The sequence below is a fragment of the Myotis myotis genome, unplaced genomic scaffold (assembly GCF_014108235.1).
Source record: "Myotis myotis isolate mMyoMyo1 unplaced genomic scaffold, mMyoMyo1.p scaffold_m19_p_15, whole genome shotgun sequence".
Taxonomy (NCBI): Eukaryota; Metazoa; Chordata; class Mammalia; order Chiroptera; family Vespertilionidae; genus Myotis; species Myotis myotis.
The window spans coordinates 39,537,681-39,558,445 of NW_023416319.1; the positions used below are offsets into that span (position 1 = coordinate 39,537,681).

Sequence of the window (20,765 nt, forward strand, 5' to 3'; positions counted from 1 at the left end):
CACTGAGCCATGCTGGCCGGGCAGGGTTATTTAAAAAATTAGAAACAGTTTTTTAAAAATTAGAAAACAGTTTCAATGATAGCACACTCATGACCCTGGCCGGGTGGCTCAGTTGGTTAGAGCGTTGTCCCAATACACCAAGATTGTGGGTTGGATCCCCAGGCAGGGCACAAACAAGAATCAACCAATGAAAGCATAAATAAGTGGAACAAATCAATATTTTTCTCGCCCTAGCTGGGTTGGGTCAGTGGATAGAGCATAAGCCTGGGGACTGAAGGGTCCCAGTTTCGATTCCTATCAAGGGCACATGCCTGGGCTGTGGGCTCAATACCTAGTAGGGGGCATGCTGGAGGAGCCAATCAATGATTCTCTCTCATCATTGATGTTTCTATCTCTCTCTCCCTCTTCCTCTCTGAAATCAGTAAAATATATATATTTTTTAAATCAATGTTTTTCTCTCTCCCTTTTCCTCTCTAAGCCAATAAATATAAATAAAAATGATAGCACATTCATCCTAAGGCATATCTTTATGTACTGAGATGGAAAAACTTATAACGTATTCTTAAGTAAAAAAAAAAAAAAGCACAAACTTCAGAAAAAACATGCATATAGCTGAGTTACACAGGGATTAAGAATGCAGTTTACAATGAAAAATTTTAGCAGTCAAAATAACCCTTGAAAATTCCTTAGTCAATAAATTTCAGTATAGACTGCTGAGTGTATCTGGCCTTGAGCAGTGATTTTCATGAAAACTGAAATTTGAGAAACCATGAATTAGACTGAAGGAAAAACCAAGTCTGAATTCAGCTATCTGAACAGTCAAAAGACCATGCTTTTACTACAACTATAAAATTTCTCGTGTTGAATGATGGGTGAAAAGTAAGACACATTCCTTTTTTAACTATTCTAATCTGTTTTAATATTAAACCTTTATGATCTTACTAAATGTAAACATTTTTTGTTGTGGGGATTCTTCACTGTTGAGTCCCTAGCATTTAGAATAGTGCCTGGCACATAGCAGAAGGTCAACAAGAATTTATCAAATGAATGAATGGAAAAAAGGTAATAAGCACTTAGCACTGGATCTGGCTCAAAGTGCTAAGTAAATGGATGCCAGAATCACAATGCAGTTCTTTGAATTTGTAGAAATGAAAACTGTTAGAAAGCTAACGTTTCCTTTTGTGGTTTTAGTGAACTATTCTTTCCCCTGCCCTTGGAAACTTGTTTCAAGACTTCTTAATGGAATCCCATCTTTAGCAAAATGCAGACCACAGGAAACGAGGGGGAATATGTGAGACAGAACATTTCTCTCTTGTCTTTGTAGGAACCCAACATTTCATTGCAATAGAACCAACCACACTGTTTGAAGCCAAGCCCCTACTCCAAGTGGGATAAAATACCCTTCACTTCCCACAATGTTGGCTCCTTCTCAAAACACTCTGCAAAAGCTGTCTCCAGATATTTTTAAAACTTGGCTTCTGTTGTTCTGAGAAACAACTCCTGAATACTCTTATTTAAAGAAATTAAACAAAAGTCTTAGCTTTCATCTCCTAGAAAATGTTCAGAGCCAAGATCTAATATGAAAACTTAATAAAATCTCTCTACCCTATACAGTAGGTCCTCTGGTTACATCAGAGATCCGTTCCTATGGCCCGATTTAACGCGATTTTCAACGGGAGTCAGAACCCACCTACATAAGCACCTACATCACTCACATGGAGCACAGACACAGCAGTCATGAAGTGAAACAGTAAAAAAATTTAGAAGATAACAATTCCTGACCTTTACTATGGTAAACAAATGAAAAAAACATAAAGCACATATGTACATACGTTGAAATGACGGAACATTTTTTTTTTTATAAATAAATGGGAGATAGCAACGTAATGTAACCACGAAACGATGTACGTCGAGGCCAACATAACCCAAGGACTGTCTGTAATCTTATTTGTTAATCTTCAAAGTTTTTGTTTGGTTTTGTTTTTAATAGTTCTTACCTTTCTTTTCTATATTTAAACTTTTCTGCCTATTTGGTTTGGCACACTTAATAAAAATCAATGACTACTTAGTTGAAGGAAAAAAGAGAAATTACTCGCTAAGTTTGTTGCCAAGTTCTTGAAGAGCTTGCTCCTTTTCATGATATATTTTTTTCAGCTGCTGATTTTCATCCTGGAGGTTAAGGAACTCCTTCAAAACAGTAAAACAACAGAAAACACAATTTAAAAGAAAGAAACAAGAAAACTCCACATTATATACATACCATTAATTAGGAACACAAATCCTTTAGCTTTTTATAAAAAACAGAATTGACTGACAGATCTCAGAGTGGAGGGGGGACAGGAAAAGATTAACCAAAGAACTTATATGTATACTAGAGGCCTGGTGCACGAATCTCGGGGGATGTCCACCTGCCGACTTAGGCCCAATCCCCAGCTGGCAGTCAGACATCCCTCTCACAGTTCGGGGCTCTTGCAGCCTGGGACCCCTCGCTCCTTACTGCCTGCCTTCAGTGGAGGCAAGAGAGGCTCCCGCCACCACTGCTGCACTTGCCACCCATGAGCCAGGGTTTCTGTAGGAATGCAATGACCACCACGGGGCAGCTCCTGCGTTGAGCATCTGCTCCCTGGTGGTCAGTGCATGTCATAGTGACCAGTTGTTTCACCGTTCAGTTGATTTGCATATTATGCTTTTATTATATAGGATATGCCTAGCCCATGGACACAGACAGTAGTGCAGTGAAGGTGTGGGGTGAGGTGGGGCAGGGCAGGTGGACGAGGGCAAAAGGGAGAAGTGGGAGGCATCTGTTATACTGTCGATAAAAATAAATTTAAAAATAAAAAATTTATATGTTCAAAGCTATTTCATAGTTGCTCTATCAACTATCAACTATTTTCTATTCATTTAATCTCCTATTTTTTTAAATATAATTTTATTGATTTCAGAGAGGAAGGGAGAGGGATAGAAGTATCAATGATGAGAAAGAATCATCAATCAGTTGCCTCCTGCATGCCCCCTACTGGGGATTGAGCCCACAACCGATGCTCTATCCACAGAGCCAAACAGGCTAGGGCTCCTTACCAATATTTTTTAAGATGACTATTATATTGTTTCCTTGGTATAAATGTAAATTATGATTTGATTCTGTTTATAAATAACTTTCATCAAAATGTAATTTTTAAAAGTTTTACCACCATTTACTTTTTTAAGACTAATGATTTGTTGGGTCTCATTTCTAAGATGAGATAAAGCATCTTTTTCCTTTTGAAGATCTTCCTGCAAAGTCTGCCTCCATTCCTTCTCAATCTTCAAATCAGTTTCCAGTTGCGCCCTTGAATGACAAACAGACAGAAGCTCAGTACTGCTGCTCACATGACAGTTGTATGTATTCTTTAACAAGAGCATCTTTTGGATTATTTTTGCCTTTATAATTCATTTCTTCATATTTCCTTTCATAAATATTTTTTGATAAACAAATTAAGCAGCATGGCATTTTCTGATCCCAAAGCACCACTTTAATTGCCAACCACAAAAACTCCTTGCTAGACAATAATTTGCATAGAAAATGCCTGAAAGGCCACACTATACTATTACAACTGGTTACAGTAACAGTGTAGTGTGTGAGAAATATGGGGTTTTATTTACATTTCTGTGCCATGTGAAAAATTTTACAACTAATGAAAAGTACTCTTCTGATATAAAAATTATAGCAACTACTAAATCAGTTTAACATCAGTAATAGAAAAACCAGCTCTGGTGCAAAGAGCTACTTAGATTACTGTTAGAAGCTGACCAATTACAAGACGGTAAGACCAAGGAGACACTGGGGAAAATCCACACTGCCTGGAAATGCCAGTCCACATTTGAAAGCACTACTTCAACATTCTAACAACAGGTACAAGCTGACAAAACAGAAGTTGTGAAATTCCTTCATTTCGATAATTATTGCTCACAAGTAGGTATAACGGGAGTATATACTAATAATGCTACAGTTTCTAATACTTTACATTTTAATTACAATATATCATAATACTGAGAATATTACATTATTTCAATATCTTGTGTTAATATTTTTATTACATCTGTTTCCTCAATAAAGTTAGCATTTCCATTTATAGCCAGGTTCTTTTTCAATGAAGTAAACTTCAGATTTTATAATTCGAGTTGATGAGAATACCTCAAAATAGAATTTACAAATTGTTGATAAATACTATTTTACCTCAAACTTCAAAGGAATACATAGGGGCAAATATAATATTACTACCACTAAAATACCCCAAGTACAGAGTGCCTTACTGAGTGAGTGGCCTTATCATCATCCACAATCAGAAAAAACTAAGTGAAGTGAGCTCCCCTCCCCGCCACAGACTCCCTTCCTTCCCCACAGGCCAGCATCTCCTAAACTCTAAGGGTCCCCATGAGACTTGCATCCAGTGGAGCAATGGGCAGCAGCAGCTCATCTTGGGCTAAGCTTCTTGGGCCTGTCTCCAAGGCCCCCTTCTCACTTCTCAGTGAGCTTAAAGCAGCCCTGCCTGGGTCACTTGTCACTTGACTTTTACTTCTCAGTGAGTCCACAGCCCTGTGGGGCTCGCTTTCCTATAACTTTCTGGAAGGCCAACGCAGCACCGCCTAGGATCTCTCATGTTGCTGCTTCTATCCTAAGCCCTTCCTTGTTTCACTGTCCCCAACTGTAATAAATGTACTCTCAAAATAAAAAATACTGAGTGAAAAAACAAATTTAAAAATTTTTTTTAATTACTATAAATATATTGTCAAAACATACTGACCACCAAAAGCAGAAAATCAGAGAAAAAAAGGGAAAATGTAACTATAAAAATTTTAATTTTGTAAATAAAAAGCAGTAGACTATGAACAATGTTAAAAAATTAATAATAAACTTTAGAAAACTTTCACTATAGGTGAAAAACCTAGAGTAAACAGATAAAGAACTCTTACCCAAAAATAGGTGTACACGAAGGGAAAAAAATAATTATAAACTGACAATTCACAAAATAAAGAAATGCAAGCTATCACTTGTAGTCAAAGATATGCAAACTCAATAAAGCATAATTTTTCAGATTAAAGGATTTGTTTAGGTTAACTGTGATATGATGGTGTAGACCTATATTAAGTGATATGTAGTAATACAATAAACAAGATACTAAAGAGCATGTAGCATGATCCCTTCCTAAAAACCAAAACTACATAATATAAATATAACATAATACCAAAAACAAATAAGGATAGTCATCAAAATGTTTTTGTTTTGTTTTTTAAACATATTTTATTGATTTTTTACAGAGAGGAAGGGAGAGGGATAGAGAGTTAGAAACATCGATGAGAGAGAAACATTGATCAGCTGCCTCCTGCACACCTCCTACTGGGGATGTGCCCGCAACCAAGGTACATGCCCCTGACCGGAATCGAACCTGGGACCTCTTGGTCCGCAGGCCGACGCTCTATCCACTGAGCCAAACTGGTTAAGGCCTTATGTAATACTTTAACAATAAAGAATTTAAAAAAAAACATGCTTGAAACAAATGAAAAAAAATAGGAAGTTCCAGCAAAAATAAAAAGGGAAGAGGGAAAGGAAAGAAGGGAAGGAAGGAGATATAGAGCCAAATGGAAATCTTAGAACTGAAATATACAATAATCTCATTGGATAGACTCTCTGAGGGAAGGAAGATGAGGAAAGAATGAACTTCAATACAGAAATTACCCAATATGAACAACAAAGAAAATATAGACTAAAAAATAAAAGTAGGAGTGTCAGGGACCTGTGGGACTATTTTAAAAAAAGATCTGCCTGGCTGGCACGGCTCAGTGGTTGAGCATTGACCTATGAACCAGAAGGTCACGGATCGATTCCCACTCAGTGCACATGCCCAGGTTGTGGGCTTGATCCCCAGTGTGGAGCACGCAGGAGGCAGCTGATGATTCTTTCTCATCACTGATGTTTCTCTTCTTCTCCCTACCTCTCTGATATCAATAAAAATATAGGAAAAACAATAAATAAGATCTAACATTTATGTTTCAGAGTCCAGAAGAGAGGAGAAAGCATGTGAAACTGAACAAATATCTGAATTATGGCCAAAATTTTTCCAATTTTGGTAAAGATAAACCTAAAAATTCAAGAAGCTGACCAAAGCCCAAATAGGATAAATCTAATAAAAGAATCTTGAGAGTAATTAGAAGAACAATTAAAATGACAGTTTATTTTTCAGCAGAAACTATGAAGACCAAAAGAAAGTAGCACAACACTTTTCAAGTGCTGAACAAAAAGATCATTTTAGAATTCTAAGGATACCCTGAAAATATTCTTCAGAAATGAAGGTGAAATCAATCAAGATGTTTTCCAATGGAAAAAAAAAAAAACACATAAGAAAATTTGTTGTCAACACACCTACCCTCAAAGAATGGCTAAAGGAAGTTTTTCAGACACAAATAAGAAACTTGGGACATCAGGAATGAAGAAAGAATAACAAAAAGAAAATTTTCTAAATTATGCTTACAGGTTGAAGCACAAATTATAACACTGTCTGATGTGCTTCTCAATATTATGTAGAGAAAATACTTAAGTTGTATTTTATAATACAACTTAAGAGAGAGAGGGTATAACTTAGAGAGAGAGGGTATAACGTGGAGGTAAGGCTTCCGCACTTAAAGTAATAAAATGTTACCAGTAGACTGTGAAAAGTTGCAATACATAATGTGTAGAGCAAACACTAAAAAAAACCTATACAAAGAAATACACTAAAAAACACCTCAAATCCAGAGGAAGTAAACTCCACTGGGGCATGGATTTTCGTGATCCTTGCATCTCAGCATCTTGCCCCTCAGACCCACGGAACGAACTAGCCCTAGCGCAACTATGAACTTGGAGTAGGTGTCCAACGAAGAGAAGTTGAACCTGTGCCGCAAGTACTACCTGGGTGGGTTTGCTTTCCTGCCTTTTCTCTGGTTGGTCAACATCTGGTTCTTCCGAGAGGCCTTCCTTGTCCCTGCACACACAGAGCAGAGCCAAATCAAAGGCTATGCCTGGCGCTCTGCTGTGGGCTTCCTTTTTTGGGTGATTATACTCATCCCCTGGATCACCACCTTCCAGATCTACCGGCCCCGTTGGGGCGCCCTGGGGACTATCTCTCCTTCACCATACCTCTAGGTACCCACTGACAAATTCTTTGGCACAGCCTGGGACCTGATCATTCTCCCAGGATGGGCTCCTGTACTCCAAGCCCACTTTCAAGGCCCTAATACTTATTCCCATCTCCTGTGTTCTCTGTTGACATACTCCAATAAATGACCCTAATTCTAAAAACAAAACAAAACACTACAGATAAATCAAAAAGGAATTCTAAATAATGTTCAAGTAACACATGGGAAGGCAGGAAAAATGAAACAGAAATAAAAACCAGAAAAATAAACAATAAAATAACAGACTTAAGCTCTAATATATCAACAATACACTAAATATAAATGGGCTAACTACATCATTAAAAGAGAGGCTGGCCCAGCTGGTGTGGCTCAGTGCCTGAGCGTTGACCTATGAACCAGTAGGTCACAGTTTGATTCCCAGTCAAGGCACATGCCCGGGGGGTTGAGGGCTCGATTCCCAGTTGGGGGGGGGGGGGGGGTGCAGGAGGCAGCCGATCAATGATTCTCTCTCATCATTTATGTTTTTGTCTCTCACTCCCTCTCCCTTCTACTCTGATATCAATTTTAAGAAATTATATATATAAAGAGAGGCTGGCAGAATAGACAAAACCAAACTATAAAAAACTTACTTCAAATAAAATGATAAAGATAGGGCTGAAAGTAAAATGGCAGAAAAATCTTTTGTTTAATAAAAACACTCATCAAAAAAAGCGGAAGTGGCTAAATTCAGATAAAGTAGACTTCAAAGCAAATAAAATTACCAGAGACAAAGACGCACATTATATAATGATAAAAAGATCAATTCACTAAGAAGACATAGCATTCATAAATATGTAGACATTAAACAACAAAACTTCGGAATACAACAAACAAAAACTGATAGACCTGAAAGTAGAAATATCTAAGTCCAAGTTACTTGAAATTATAGAAAATTTAACCAATTCTCTTTCAATAATTGATCTGCTAGAGCAGTGGTTCTCAACCTTCTGGCCCTTTAAATGCAGTTCCTCACGTTGTGACCCAACCATAAAATTATTTTCGTTGCTACTTCATAACTGCAATGTTGCTGCTGTTATGAATCGTCATGTAAATATCTGATATGCAGGATGGTCTTAGGTGACCCCTGTGACAGGGTCCTTCAACCGCCAAAGGGGTCACAACCCACAGGTTGAGAACCGCTGTGCTAGAGAGAAAATCAGTAAGAACAGAGAAGAACTTAACATTTCAACCAATAGACTGTAAGATAGCTTAGCAGTTATGTATCAAACGTGCTATGTGGTCTTGTTTAATGATATGTTACACATAATACATAACTCTACTTTCTACTGTTGTTTTTTGTGTTTTTTAAAAATATATTTTATTGATTTTTTACAGAGAGAAAGGGAGAGGAAAAGAGAGTTAGAAACATTGATGAGACAGAAACATCGATCAGCTGCCTCTTGCACACCCCCTACAGGCAATGTGCCCGCAACCAAGGCACATATCCTTGACTGGAATCGAACATGGGACCCTTCAGTCCGCAGGCGCTCTATCCACTGAGCCAAATCAGTTAGGGCTGTTGTTATTTTTTTAATAACAAAAGTAATATATATTTTCTGGGGAGAAATACTAATGTTTATAAAGTAAAATTAAAATATCCCCGTCAATCCCAGAATCTGTATTCTTTATAAACTCTTTTCTATGTGTATGTAAGTATACACATATGCAGTTTTAATTTTATAAAAAATAGGATAATACTTAGCATAGCATACTGTCTGCAACTTTTTTTTTCAACTCAATAACATATACTGACATCCTTCTTACTTAGCTATATACAGACTTATCATATGAAGTACTCATAAAAATGTTCTCAGAAAACATCATGTTCTTTGATAATAGATGTTCCTTGGAGTTATAAAGGCCTATTATACTTAGAATCTAGAAACACAATGGCCATCAGATTAATATTAAACAACAACAGAAAGAATAAAACTCTCCTTGAGCAAAAAGACAGCAATACAGTTGAAAGCGCTCGATAAGCAATAAAGGTAGTAAAAACCAAGTTTTAATCATAAGTATGTTATCTAATTTTTTTAAGAACTCTACAATCCAGCTGGCACCATTAAATAAATGAAAATATATTTTACAACAGGTGCAAAAGAAAGAGGGGTGCGTGGAAATTACATTAATACAAATATTTTTTCCAAGAGCGAAATACTCACAGCTGTTTCTCCTTTTGAGAGATTTGTTTCTGCAGACTGTCGGATTTACTCTGACATTCTTGTAGATATTTCTTATCTTCATCTTCAGCTTCCAGTTGCGCCTTCTCTGCTTGCTGCAATCTGGTGTAATTCAAATCAACTTTGGGTAAAACTGAGGCTAGAACTAGGGTGTAAAAGGGTGAAGAAGACAAATAAAAGAAAAATGGGGAAATAGAAACATTTCTAAATGAAAACAAAGTTTGGGGGGAAACTCACAAACTCAAACGTGAAAGAGCCACACAATGTCTAAAAATTGTTTTGTGATTTTTTCAATATAACATATAATATGCCCAGAATACTATCTTCAAATTTGTTTTATTTCTTGTTTATAATTAACAATGCAAAGCAATACAGCCTTTACCACTTTTGTAGAGCATAATGAATCAACTGTCCAAGTATAATAGGTGTGTTACTGTCTTTTTACAAAACCATGAAAAGCATAGTACTTATGTCTATACTAGGTGAAGAAGCCACATTGTTATATATTATGTTAGATGTGGATACCAGGAATCAAGTGTGCTAACAAGGCCAAGAGCAAAGACCTGCAATTACTTCAAATAATAGTTTAGTCCGCCCCATAGGATCATTACATATTTACTAAATTATACCAAAGCTGTATGTATATGTGTGTTTGTGTTGTAAGATTTAAAAGAATTTAGTACTAGTTGGCAACATTCTCTAGAGATTATTTTTGATCCTCCTCATTGCATTTTAAAAATTGGCTAAAAATGTGATTTCCATTTTTTCTGTTTTTATTTGTAAGGCATTGCTTCTCCCTGTGCTTAGCTCCACTCCCTGACTCCTACAGCCATCTAGGATTTCTTATATGTAACTTCAATATATTTATAAGAGAACATCTACCAAATATTCAAGAGACATTAATTCCTTTTAGAGAATCCTAAGAGAAATTTCTGTTCAACTAACCAAAAATATTGCCTCTTCTTTTCTTCCTTAAAACCATACCAATGGGGAAACCTCACATATTTCAGAAGTATGAATGCTACTTCTAAGGAAAAGAGAGTAACATTCTAGTTATCTCTAAATTTAAAATATTAAGGTGGGGGGTAGGGGACACAAGTGTTTTCATAATGTTATAGAAACTAAAAGAAAAGTCAGCGTGAGGTAGGCCATGAAGCTGTGCTATCACAGAAGAGTGCTCAGGGGAACTAAAAACTTGAGGAGCTGCCCTGACGGGTTTGGCTCAGTGGATAGAGCATCGGCCTGCGGACTGAAGGGTCCCCGGGTTCAATTCCGGTCAAGGGCATGTACCTTGGTTGCAGGCACATCCCGGTGGGGAGTGTGCAGGAGGCGGCTGATCGATGTTTCTCTCTCATTGATGTTTCTGACTCTCTATCCCTCTCCCTTCCCCTCTGTAGAAAATCAATAAAATATATTTTTTAAAAAAACAAAAAAACCTTGAGGAGCTAAAGCACAAGATGATGGCCAATCTGGGTTATAAACTATTTTAAACATATTTTAAAATTAGTAAAAGAGCCATCAAGCAAGGAAGGGACCAATAGTGGGGGTAGGAGGGTGTGAATCTGTGCCAACACATTGTGAAACTAAAGATTAACTTATTTTTAAACTAAATTTTTATATTTTTCCACCAAAAAGTAGCAAAAAAGATAAAACTGCATTTGAAAATCCTGACCTCCAAAGGTCAATACTCAAAATCAGCCCTTGTGCACAGGGTCTAAGGATGTGTTTTGGAAATCCAAGTGCAGCCACTCTGCTTTATGGCAGTGTATTAACACAGCAGCTGATCAAGAAGTGTACAGGGTCCCTAACACCCTTTTAGAAGACTTAATAGCATAAATTCTTTTCTATTTAATATATAGTAAAATTGTTGATTCTCTTTTAGTCTATTTAAATGCAGTGGTTTTTAGAAAGATATATCTTTGACCAGCTTGTACTGGTCCTGAGTGTCACTGCTGGCACATTTCACCAATGACATTGCAATTGTCCTAGTTTGAGTTAACAAATCATTGTCACTTCATAATGGAATGGACAGAAATCAAAGACAGAAAAAGGTAATAAAGATGTCCAAAATGTAAAAATGGGGATAAAGAAAACAAAAAAAGAAAAAAGAAGAAAGAGGATGTCAATAAAAGAATATTCATGTCAATAAAGCATTAATAGTTATGTTTTTCATAAGTAGATTCAAAGAAAGCAATGATAAGACATATGTTGACACCAACATGACAGGTCAATGGAAATACATTACATTTTCCAACAATAAAAGTGAAAAATGCCAATATAAAACAATTAAGTTTAAACAAAATTATCTCTTGGGTTGAGTTAAGGAGCCTACCTCAAAGAAAACAACTAAACTGTCAACTCAGAAAGCCTGATTTCAGATAGAGAGATGGTGAATGACAAAGGATATGACAACCAATATACATGGAAACCAATCAGGAACAATTTCACCATGAATTTTGTTCACTTTACATTTTTTCGAGGTTTCTGTTTGTGTATTTGTTTTATGTAATGTAATAGATTGAACCACATGAAATCGCTGATATTAGGAGGCCTTTAAAATATATACATATAAAATGGCAAGTTCCAAAGAATCAGCTTCATATAAAACAAGTTGATTCCATGCAACAACCAAAACAAAAAAGGGAAAATTCTGCTGGGCTAAAAGAAAAATATGTCCTAATCTAAATTTTCCCAATTTTTTTTTTTTTTTTTTTTTTTTTTTTTTTGTGGCAGATGTCAGAGTTGAATAAAGAATAGGGGGAGAAAGAAAGGAAAAAAGAAACTAAGACTGGAAATGCTGTACCTTTGTTCCAGCTGTCTCATGGCTACAGTAATTTTATTGGTTTTTTCTTCTAGTCGGGCAATTATTTCATTTTTTTCTTGCAAACTATCTTCTGAACCCTATTTAGAAAAACATAAGAGCTATAGTGGTTTTGATTTTTAACCCTGAATATTTGTAAGTTTTGTATACCATTCTGCTATGGGACTCTTACTTTGAAATGAGCAGAGTTAATTTATAGATTAAAATACTCCTATGATATTAAGCAGTAATACTACCAGTCTTCATTTAAAATATAGTAAAGGAAAAGGAAACAGCCTTCAATGTTTTTGGAAGACAACAGGATGAGCCCTTGTAACATACACTATTTTTCAAATTAAATTGTAAAGGGATTTTGGCAACTAGTCTACTTAACAAAAATGTCACTTTATTAGAGAATTCACAATCATAGTAAAGCATTTCAATCAAATCTCTCAGGACTGTACTGTATAAAGAAGTTCACAAAGCTCAGCCTGTGTGGCTCAGTGGTTGGGCGTTGACTTATGAACCAGGAGGTCAGGGGGTTTGATTCCCAGTCCAGGCACATGACAGGGTTATGGATTCAATCTCCAGTGTGATTCTCTGTCATCACTGATGCTCCTATCTCTCTCCCTCCCTCTCCCTTCCTCTCTGAAATCAATAAAAATATATTAAAAAAAAAGTTCACAAAATGTCTTGCATATTTAGATTGAGTTTTCCCAAAAGATTTAACCTTCATGCTGTTAACCTTTCAGCATTAAAAAACAAATTCAGATAGGTGATTTTGTTTTTTAGTTCTTTTATACTTTTTTCATTGCTACATTTCTTAAGCTTCCATTTAGAAATAAAACAAACCTCATTGCTTTAAATCAAACCTTGTATACAAATATTCATTTTCAATTTATATAACAAGAAATTCCAAGAATTTAAGAACATTCCTTACCTGCAACTTTTGGTACATCTCTATGTTAATTGCTTTAACTTCCTCTAGTTGTTGTCTAAGGCCTATCAAAGTATCTTGTTTCTCATGGATATCTTTCTCCAACAATTTCATGGCAAGTTCAATCTCATGCTTCATACTAACTTGTACAGCTAACTCATTCTCCACATCCTGTAATTGCAATATATCCTCAATTCAGATGCCACTTCAAGATGTCAAAAGTCAGATACACAGCAGTTAATGAGACCAAGAAGGAGCTACTATTCAGCCCTGGCCAGGGGATCAATTGGTTGGAGTGTCCTCCTGGCACCAAAAAGGTTTAGGGTTCAATCCTCAGTCGGGGTGCATATGGGAGGCAACCCATCCAACCTTCTCTTGCACATCGATGTTTCTCTCTGTGTCTCTCCTTTCCTCTCTCCAAAATCAATAAGAAAACATATCCTTGGGTGAGGATTAAAAAATACAAGTTCTAGACCTAGCCAGTTCAGTGAACAGACCCAGGGACTGAAGGGTCTTGGTTCTATTCTGGTCAAGGGCACGTGTCTTGTTTGCAGGCTTGATCCCTGGCCCCGGTTGGAGCACATGCGGGAGGCAAGCAGTCAATGTGTCTGTCTCACATTGATGTTTCTCTCTGTCTCTCCCCCTCCATTCCACTCTCTCCAAAGAATCAATTAAAAAATATCCTCGAGTGAGGATTAACAACAAAAGAAGTTTCAATATGTAGACTACTCCTTTTGAGTTATAAGCCCCACTAAAGGGAATAAATCAGGCCCTATAACAACATTCTAAATATTTTCAAATGCAGCCCTGGCTTGGTAGCTCAATTGGTTAGAGCATCATCCTAATACACCAAGGTTGCAGATTCGATTGCTGGTCAGGGCACATACAGGAAGCAACCAATGAATGCATAGATAAAGTGGAACAAATTGATGTTTTTCTTTGTCTGTCTCTCTCTGCCCTTCTCTCTATATATAATCAATCAATAAATATTTTGCTAAAATGAAAAGAACTTCCTACACTCTGTCAATTATTACTATTCTACTGGCTCACGAATATTTTTTGCCACATAATCTCAGTATTGACTTTCCTTAGACAGAAAAATGAAGCAGTCCATATAAGTGAAAGCCAAGATAACTCAAAATTTTTTCTCAAACAATTTTACACCAAAAGGAAAAGATGTTTCCTAACATTAAAGACAAATAGCAAAAGGGATGATAAAGCTGACAATACTTTCTTCTTGACCTGCGAGGTAGTTGTACAGGTATTTACATTATAACTCATTAAGCTATACATTTGTATTTTTCTGTAGGTATTGTATTTCATAATTTAAAAAGGTAAAAATAAGTTAATTTTAAATATGATTTTACTAAAATTTGAATACGTCATTTTATTCTGTTTCCTTTTTTGTAATGCTGGTCACAATCTATTTCACAAACACAGACTGTAACAGTTTAAAAACACTGTTTAAAAAACACAGATACAATGGAAACTTAAAGAATTTGAGGGGATTAAGGGAATGAGATTGATTGCTATCCCACTGAGGAAAATAAGGCTGAAAGATTTTAAGTAGTGCTTGCTTAAGGGTAAATAATATCAGTAATAATAATAACTGTTATGCCGAAACCAGTTTGGCTCAGTGGATAGAGCATCGGCCTGCGGACTGAGGGGTCCCAGGTTCAATTCCGGCCAAGGGCATGTACCTGGGCTGCGGGCACATCCCCAGTGGGAGATGTGCAGGAGGCGGCTGATCGATGTTTCTCTCCCATCGATGTTTCTAACTCTCTATCTCTCTCCCTTCCTCTCTGTAAAAAATCAATAAAAAAATATATTTTTAAAAAATGATAATAATAATAACTGTTATTAATATACTCATATAACTTTAATGTATCCTACCTGTCGTAGCTGAGATTCATCTCGAAGCTGCTTTCTGGCTTCATTGTACATTTCATCTAGCCCCTGCCGAGAATGCTTGTATGTTTGAAGCTCAGTTTCCACATCCACTTTGGTAACCTCGGAAGAAAACTTTTTATTCTAATAACCACTATTGTTAATACAGCACAGAAATACGCAGTCTATAGCAAAGTCCCAAAAAGTAACAATTTCTGACACAAGACAGTCTGTTTGCAATCTGTCTATACTTACCTCTAAGTGCTGCTGTGTTTTCATTAAAATCAACTTATTTTCACTTCGTAATTGATGATTTTCTTCTTGAAGTTTAATGATATTATTCTTTGCTATTGCTAACTAAAAATTATGAAATAGGCAAGAAAAAAATTTAAACAGCTTTATTTATACTTGCTTTACAGGTTATGTTCACAGCTATCAATAATAGAAAATAAAATCCTAAAGCTAGTGAAAATCTCACAGCTACAAAAACTTTCATAAGAAAAATATGCCCCTATTATCCCAAGATACCAATGAAAGAAATTTACTAATTTCTACTATTTCCTTTTGTTAGTCAATATATTATGTCAATCGAAATATACTATGCTTATCTGGTTTACAATATGCCCTGAATAAAAAGTGCCTAAGTAAGCATATAAAGAATTATGTGTTAAACAACTAAACTTTGTAAAGACTTGTGTAAAGACAGAAATCTCTATAAGGAAAAAAAGTTTCACTATCATTGAAAATGACATTCATGATAACCAAATAGGATACCCTGTGAAACATGGCACACTGAGTGACCAGGGCCAATATGAATCAGCTCTCATCATCAGAATTAAACATGAATAACTAAGTGGCTTGGCTCTGAGGCCCAGAATAAAAAGAAGAATCCAAGGAAAGGGAAGCAGGGGCCACTCCACAATGTTGGCTCACAAGTAAATTTCTGAATAATTTATCAAGAATACAACTTGGCCGAAACCGGTTTGACTCAGTGGATAGAGCGTCGGCCTGCGGACTGAAGGGTCCCAGGTTCGATTCCGGTCAAGGGCATGTATCTGGGTTGTAGGCACATCCCCAGTGGGAGATGTGCAGGAGGCGGCTGATCGATGTTTCTCTCTCATCGATGTTTCTAACTCTCTCTCTCCCTTCCTCTCTGTAAAAAATCAATAAAATATATTTAAAAAAAAAAAAAAAGAATACAACTTGAACTTCACAGTGTGCCTAAGGCCAAGAAGAGGCACAAACCAGTGAGCAGCTCTTTCTAATAATCCCAAACTATCAAAACAAAGATGCATTCTTAACTGCAGACATGCAAACAACCATGTGTTCCCTGGTTTGAAAAAAATTGGGCAGGTTTTAAAAAAAATAATTTCAATTCATATGGAAAATAGCACTAATAAAATAACAGACTTCTTCCTCTACCTGAAATAATTCTGAAAATATAAAGCAATACATATGTGGTTTGATAGATATTTTTAAAAGTTATATAAAAATAGTATTAAAAGAAGAGCTAAGATAAATTTCTGGTTCTTGGACTACCAGATAGCCACTTTGAAAATGCAGAAACTGGAGCACGTGGGATGAATTTTACAGATGAGAGGGTGGAAAAATGGTGAATATGATCATGCTTGAAAAGAAAAGTAATCTGACTAGTGGAACAAGAGGGAGAGTATCATTTTAGTAGGTAATTTAACTATAGGTGAAGTATTCTATATGTACCAAAACTACTTTCTAATTAGAAAAACAATGAAATGTTTTCAATACATAAAAAATATGCACCATCTAAATTCAGGTCATCCAGATTTTTTTTTTTTTTTTTTTTATTGCTTAAAGCATTACAAAGGGTATTACATATGTGTCCATTTTATCCCCCCGCCCTAGACAGTCCCCTAGCGTCATCCAGATTTTAAAATGAGCGGCACAGCTTCTTTACAGAAGAGTATGTATGAGTTTCATCTCTGAAGCTCACTTCTAGAAGCTGACTATCTCGAAACAATTCAGATTCACCTGAGATATGTGGTTTCTCTCAAACGTCTCAATCACAATGAAAATGTGTGTGTGCTTATTAATACATTCATACTGAAAATGAAAAAGGATCACAAATACTAGCACTGTGATGACAATACCTCTTCAATCAGCTTAGTATTTGACTTTTCCAATGAATCAACTCTTGAATGGAGACTGCTGACTGTGCTGCTGAAATTAATGAAGAAAAAACTCATTCAAACTCACAAAGGCAAGAAAAAGTACGGGATCCTGGATTCTATGTTGAATGACATTCACCAACTGCCCTGTCTGAATTTTTTAGTGTGGGAAATTTCAGTAAGTCAGAATAACTTGATTTAACTAGAACAACAAAAATTGTAGCAAAAGAATCAATATATTTCTATTAAAATTTCAATTGATGCTGCTCATTTTTTGTCTTCTTAGGGTCCCTTTTACATGTTACTTATACTATTTAGGAATGGAAATTCCACATAAAGATAACTATTATTGCCCTAACCGGTTTGGTTCTGTGGATAGAGCATCAGCCTGCGGACCAAGAGGTCCCAGGTTCGATTCTGGTCAAGGGCATGTACCTTGGTTGCGGGCACATCCCCAGTAGGGGGCGTGCAGGAGGAAGCTGATCCATGTTTCTCTCTCATTGATGTTTCTAACTCTCTATCCCTCTCCCTTCCTCTCTGTAAAAAATCAACAAAATATAAAAAAAATATATAACTATTGCCCTGATTGGTTTGGCTCAGTGGATAGAGCATCGGCCTGCGGACTGAAAGGTCCCAGTTTCAATTCTGGTCAAGGGCATGTACCTTAGTTGCAGGCACATCCCTGCTAGGAGGTGTGCAGGAGGCAGCTGATCAATGTTTCTCTCTCATCGATGTTTCTAACTCTCTATCTCTCTCCCTTCCTCTCTGTAAAAAATCAATAAAATGTGTTGTTTTTTTAAAAAAGATAACTATTATTAAAACTAAATTTAAAATTATTTTTTAAAGGATAAACTTTAATGATGCTTATAAACAGTATTCATCAACAGAAGCCCCATTCTACTTCCTCTCTCCACTTTCATAATAACTTAAAGACCCCCAAAATCACTCATTTTTGAGAAATGCAAATGAGATACGTAATATCAGGTACCCAATCAGCCTGAAGCTAAGCAAATACCTATCTTTCAAGGATATAGTCAAAAATCAAGTTCCACTACATGAAAAAACTTGTTTTTTATATTTTTGTTTAAATCCATCAAGACTAGGCATTATTATACCTTTTACTGAATCTAATTTTCAAGTCCTGCTTGATTTTACCATTTCAAACTTTCTCTAATAAAATGTAATATGCTGTATACATTATAGTAAAAATCTAGAATAGATTCAAAAAATTTTATACCAGCCTCAGAAACAACTATTGGCATTTTAGTTTAGATGTGAAACAAGAAAAATGTTTTTCTATTTATATTAAACTAGAGGCCCGGTGCACGAATTTGTGCACCAGTGGGGTCCCTTGGCCTGGCCTGCAGGCCGAAACCGGCTCTCTGACATCCCCCAAGGGGTCCCGGATTGCAAGAGGGTGCAGGCCAGGCCGAGGGACCCCATCGGTGCACAATCAGGGCTGGGGAGAGACGTGAGAGGTTGGCCAGCCAGGGAGGGGCGGCAGGAGGGCTCCAGGGCGTGTCCAGCCCATCTCGCTCAGTCCCAATTGGCTGGACCCCAGCAGCAAGCTAACCTACCAGTCGGAGCGTCTGCCCCCTAGTGGTCAGTGCACATCATAGCAACCAGTCATTCCGCAGGTCGTTCCACCAGTCAATTTGCATATTAGGGTTTTATTATATAGGATTAGACATACAAACAGATCTCAAAAGACATTCTTCCCAGATTGAGTATTAACTAACAGTTTCAATGAATTTTTGAACCATCAAAATGATATAAACTTCCACCCTATCTAGCCTTTACTTACTTATTTATTTTAAATATATTTTTATTGATTTCAGAGAGGAAGGGAGAGGGAGAGATGGAAACATCAATGATGAGAGAGAATCACTGATTGGCTGCCTCCTGCATGCCCCCTACTGGGGATCCAGCCCACAACCTGGGCATGTGTCCTTGACTAGAAAGGAACCCGGGGCCCTTCAGTCCACAGGCTGACGCTCTATCCACTGAGCAAAACCAGCCAGGGCTAGCCTTTATTTTAAGGGTATAGGGATAAGTAAGAAATTCTATTTTTTGAATCCTCTGAAGATTAAAGTCTGACTTATTTTCTACTGAAAATGAATTCTCTCCAATAATTCTCTATATACTTAATTTAGATTTCCTATGTCTCCTCAACTCCTTCTCAAAGATGTGTAGAGGGAATAGGGTTAAGCTGGCCTGAAAAGAGGGGGACCCTAATACAATAGTCATAAATGTACTAAGTATTCCAAGTATCCATAATACTTACTTCAGTTGTCTATTTAATTCTTCAACATAATTCTTCTGGTCTAATATGGCAGCTATTTGAACATTCCTAGAGGGGAGAAAAGTAGTTTTGTGCTAATTGGAAAGGTATTCATTGTTTGCCAAAAATAATATCTATATCATCTAAAATTGTAAAGTCATAATGGTAAAACATTATTTTGCCTTTAAAGTAAAATTCAAGAATCTTCATAATCATGTAGTAGTAAACTTTGTACTAAGTAACTATAATCTTTGTTAAATAAATTACTTGTTAATACTAGATTTAACAATATCATTAGTGTACTTTTTTAAAATTTTGCATCATTATGATTTATTTTTTATTAAAATATATTGACATATAACACTGTAAATTTAAGGCATACAACATGTTACTTCGATACATTTATATATTATGACTGCCATAGCAATAATTAGCACCTCTATTATATTACATAATTATCTTCTCTTTTCAGTAGTTGAAGTATATTTTAAATTTAAACACAATTTAAATAAACAAACAGCCAAAACCGGTTTGGCTCAGTGGATGGAGCGTCGGCCTGCGGACTGGGGGGTCCCGGTTTCGGTTCCGGTCGGGGGCATGTACCTGGGTTGCGGGCACATCCCCAGTGGGAGGTGTGCAGGAGGCAGCTGATCGATGTTTCTCTCTCATCGATGTTTCTGACTCTCTGTCTCTCTCCCTTCCTCTCTGTAAAAAATCAATAAAATATATTTAAAAAATAAATAAATAAATAAATAAATAAATAAATAAATAAATAAACAAACAAACACAATTAGCTCTTGAAATAAACCAGCATATGTAAGCTTGTAAATAAGCTTTCATCCCTTTTATCACAAAACACAGCTATTAAAATGGGTCTATTAACTATTAACATGTAAACCAGAAGTTACACATCATACTAAAGCCTCCTTCCAAGTGGTTTTTGCTTTGTAAAGCTTACAAATGGAGTGAAAACTAAACAAAGCAGGAAATACAAATAAAGGAAATAAAAACCACATGGTAAATAGATGGACCTCATACTGATTATGAAGAGCTACATAAAAAAATACATGTGAAGTAACTTATGGAAATCGTACCTTTCTTTATTTCCAATATCATCTTCATTCTTTAAATACATGGAAAAATCAATCACTCCAACCTGAATTTATAAATAAAGTTATTTCTATTTAAAGGGGAGAAATATCAGATGTACCTTTAACATACAAATAAATTTCATTCTTAATTTTCCTTTACTGTTTAACAGCACTGTTTACAACTTATAGAGTAAGACCTGTATCAAAGCAGAACAGTGCAAACTGCAAACACTGCATTGGGTACTAGTCACTTC

At 36.2% G+C, this 20,765-nt stretch overlaps 1 protein-coding gene across 7 annotated transcripts in view; it reads right to left on the bottom strand.

Annotated features, from left to right (window-relative positions):
• The window catches only part of RUFY2 (RUN and FYVE domain containing 2), a 43,317-nt gene that overhangs the window by 7,816 nt on the left and 14,736 nt on the right, over nt 1–20,765 (bottom strand). For 2 of the 7 annotated variants that reach the window (XM_036336894.1, XM_036336893.1), the window contains 10 exons: nt 20,515–20,576; nt 19,424–19,489; nt 17,122–17,191; nt 15,251–15,352; nt 15,002–15,118; nt 13,112–13,279; nt 12,175–12,272; nt 9,354–9,473; nt 3,199–3,328; nt 2,093–2,187 (listed from right to left, as the gene is read on the bottom strand). In XM_036336894.1, the coding sequence (XP_036192787.1) occupies nt 2,093–2,187; nt 3,199–3,328; nt 9,354–9,473; nt 12,175–12,272; nt 13,112–13,279; nt 15,002–15,118; nt 15,251–15,352; nt 17,122–17,191; nt 19,424–19,489; nt 20,515–20,576 (1,028 nt within the window). Of the gene's footprint in view, nt 1–2,092; nt 2,188–3,198; nt 3,329–6,925; nt 6,999–9,353; nt 9,517–10,740; nt 11,384–12,174; nt 12,273–13,111; nt 13,280–15,001; nt 15,119–15,250; nt 15,353–17,121; nt 17,192–19,423; nt 19,490–20,514; nt 20,577–20,765 lie in introns of those variants that run through there. The other 5 variants (XR_004972210.1, XM_036336895.1, XM_036336896.1 and 2 more) reach the window with 5 other exon arrangements.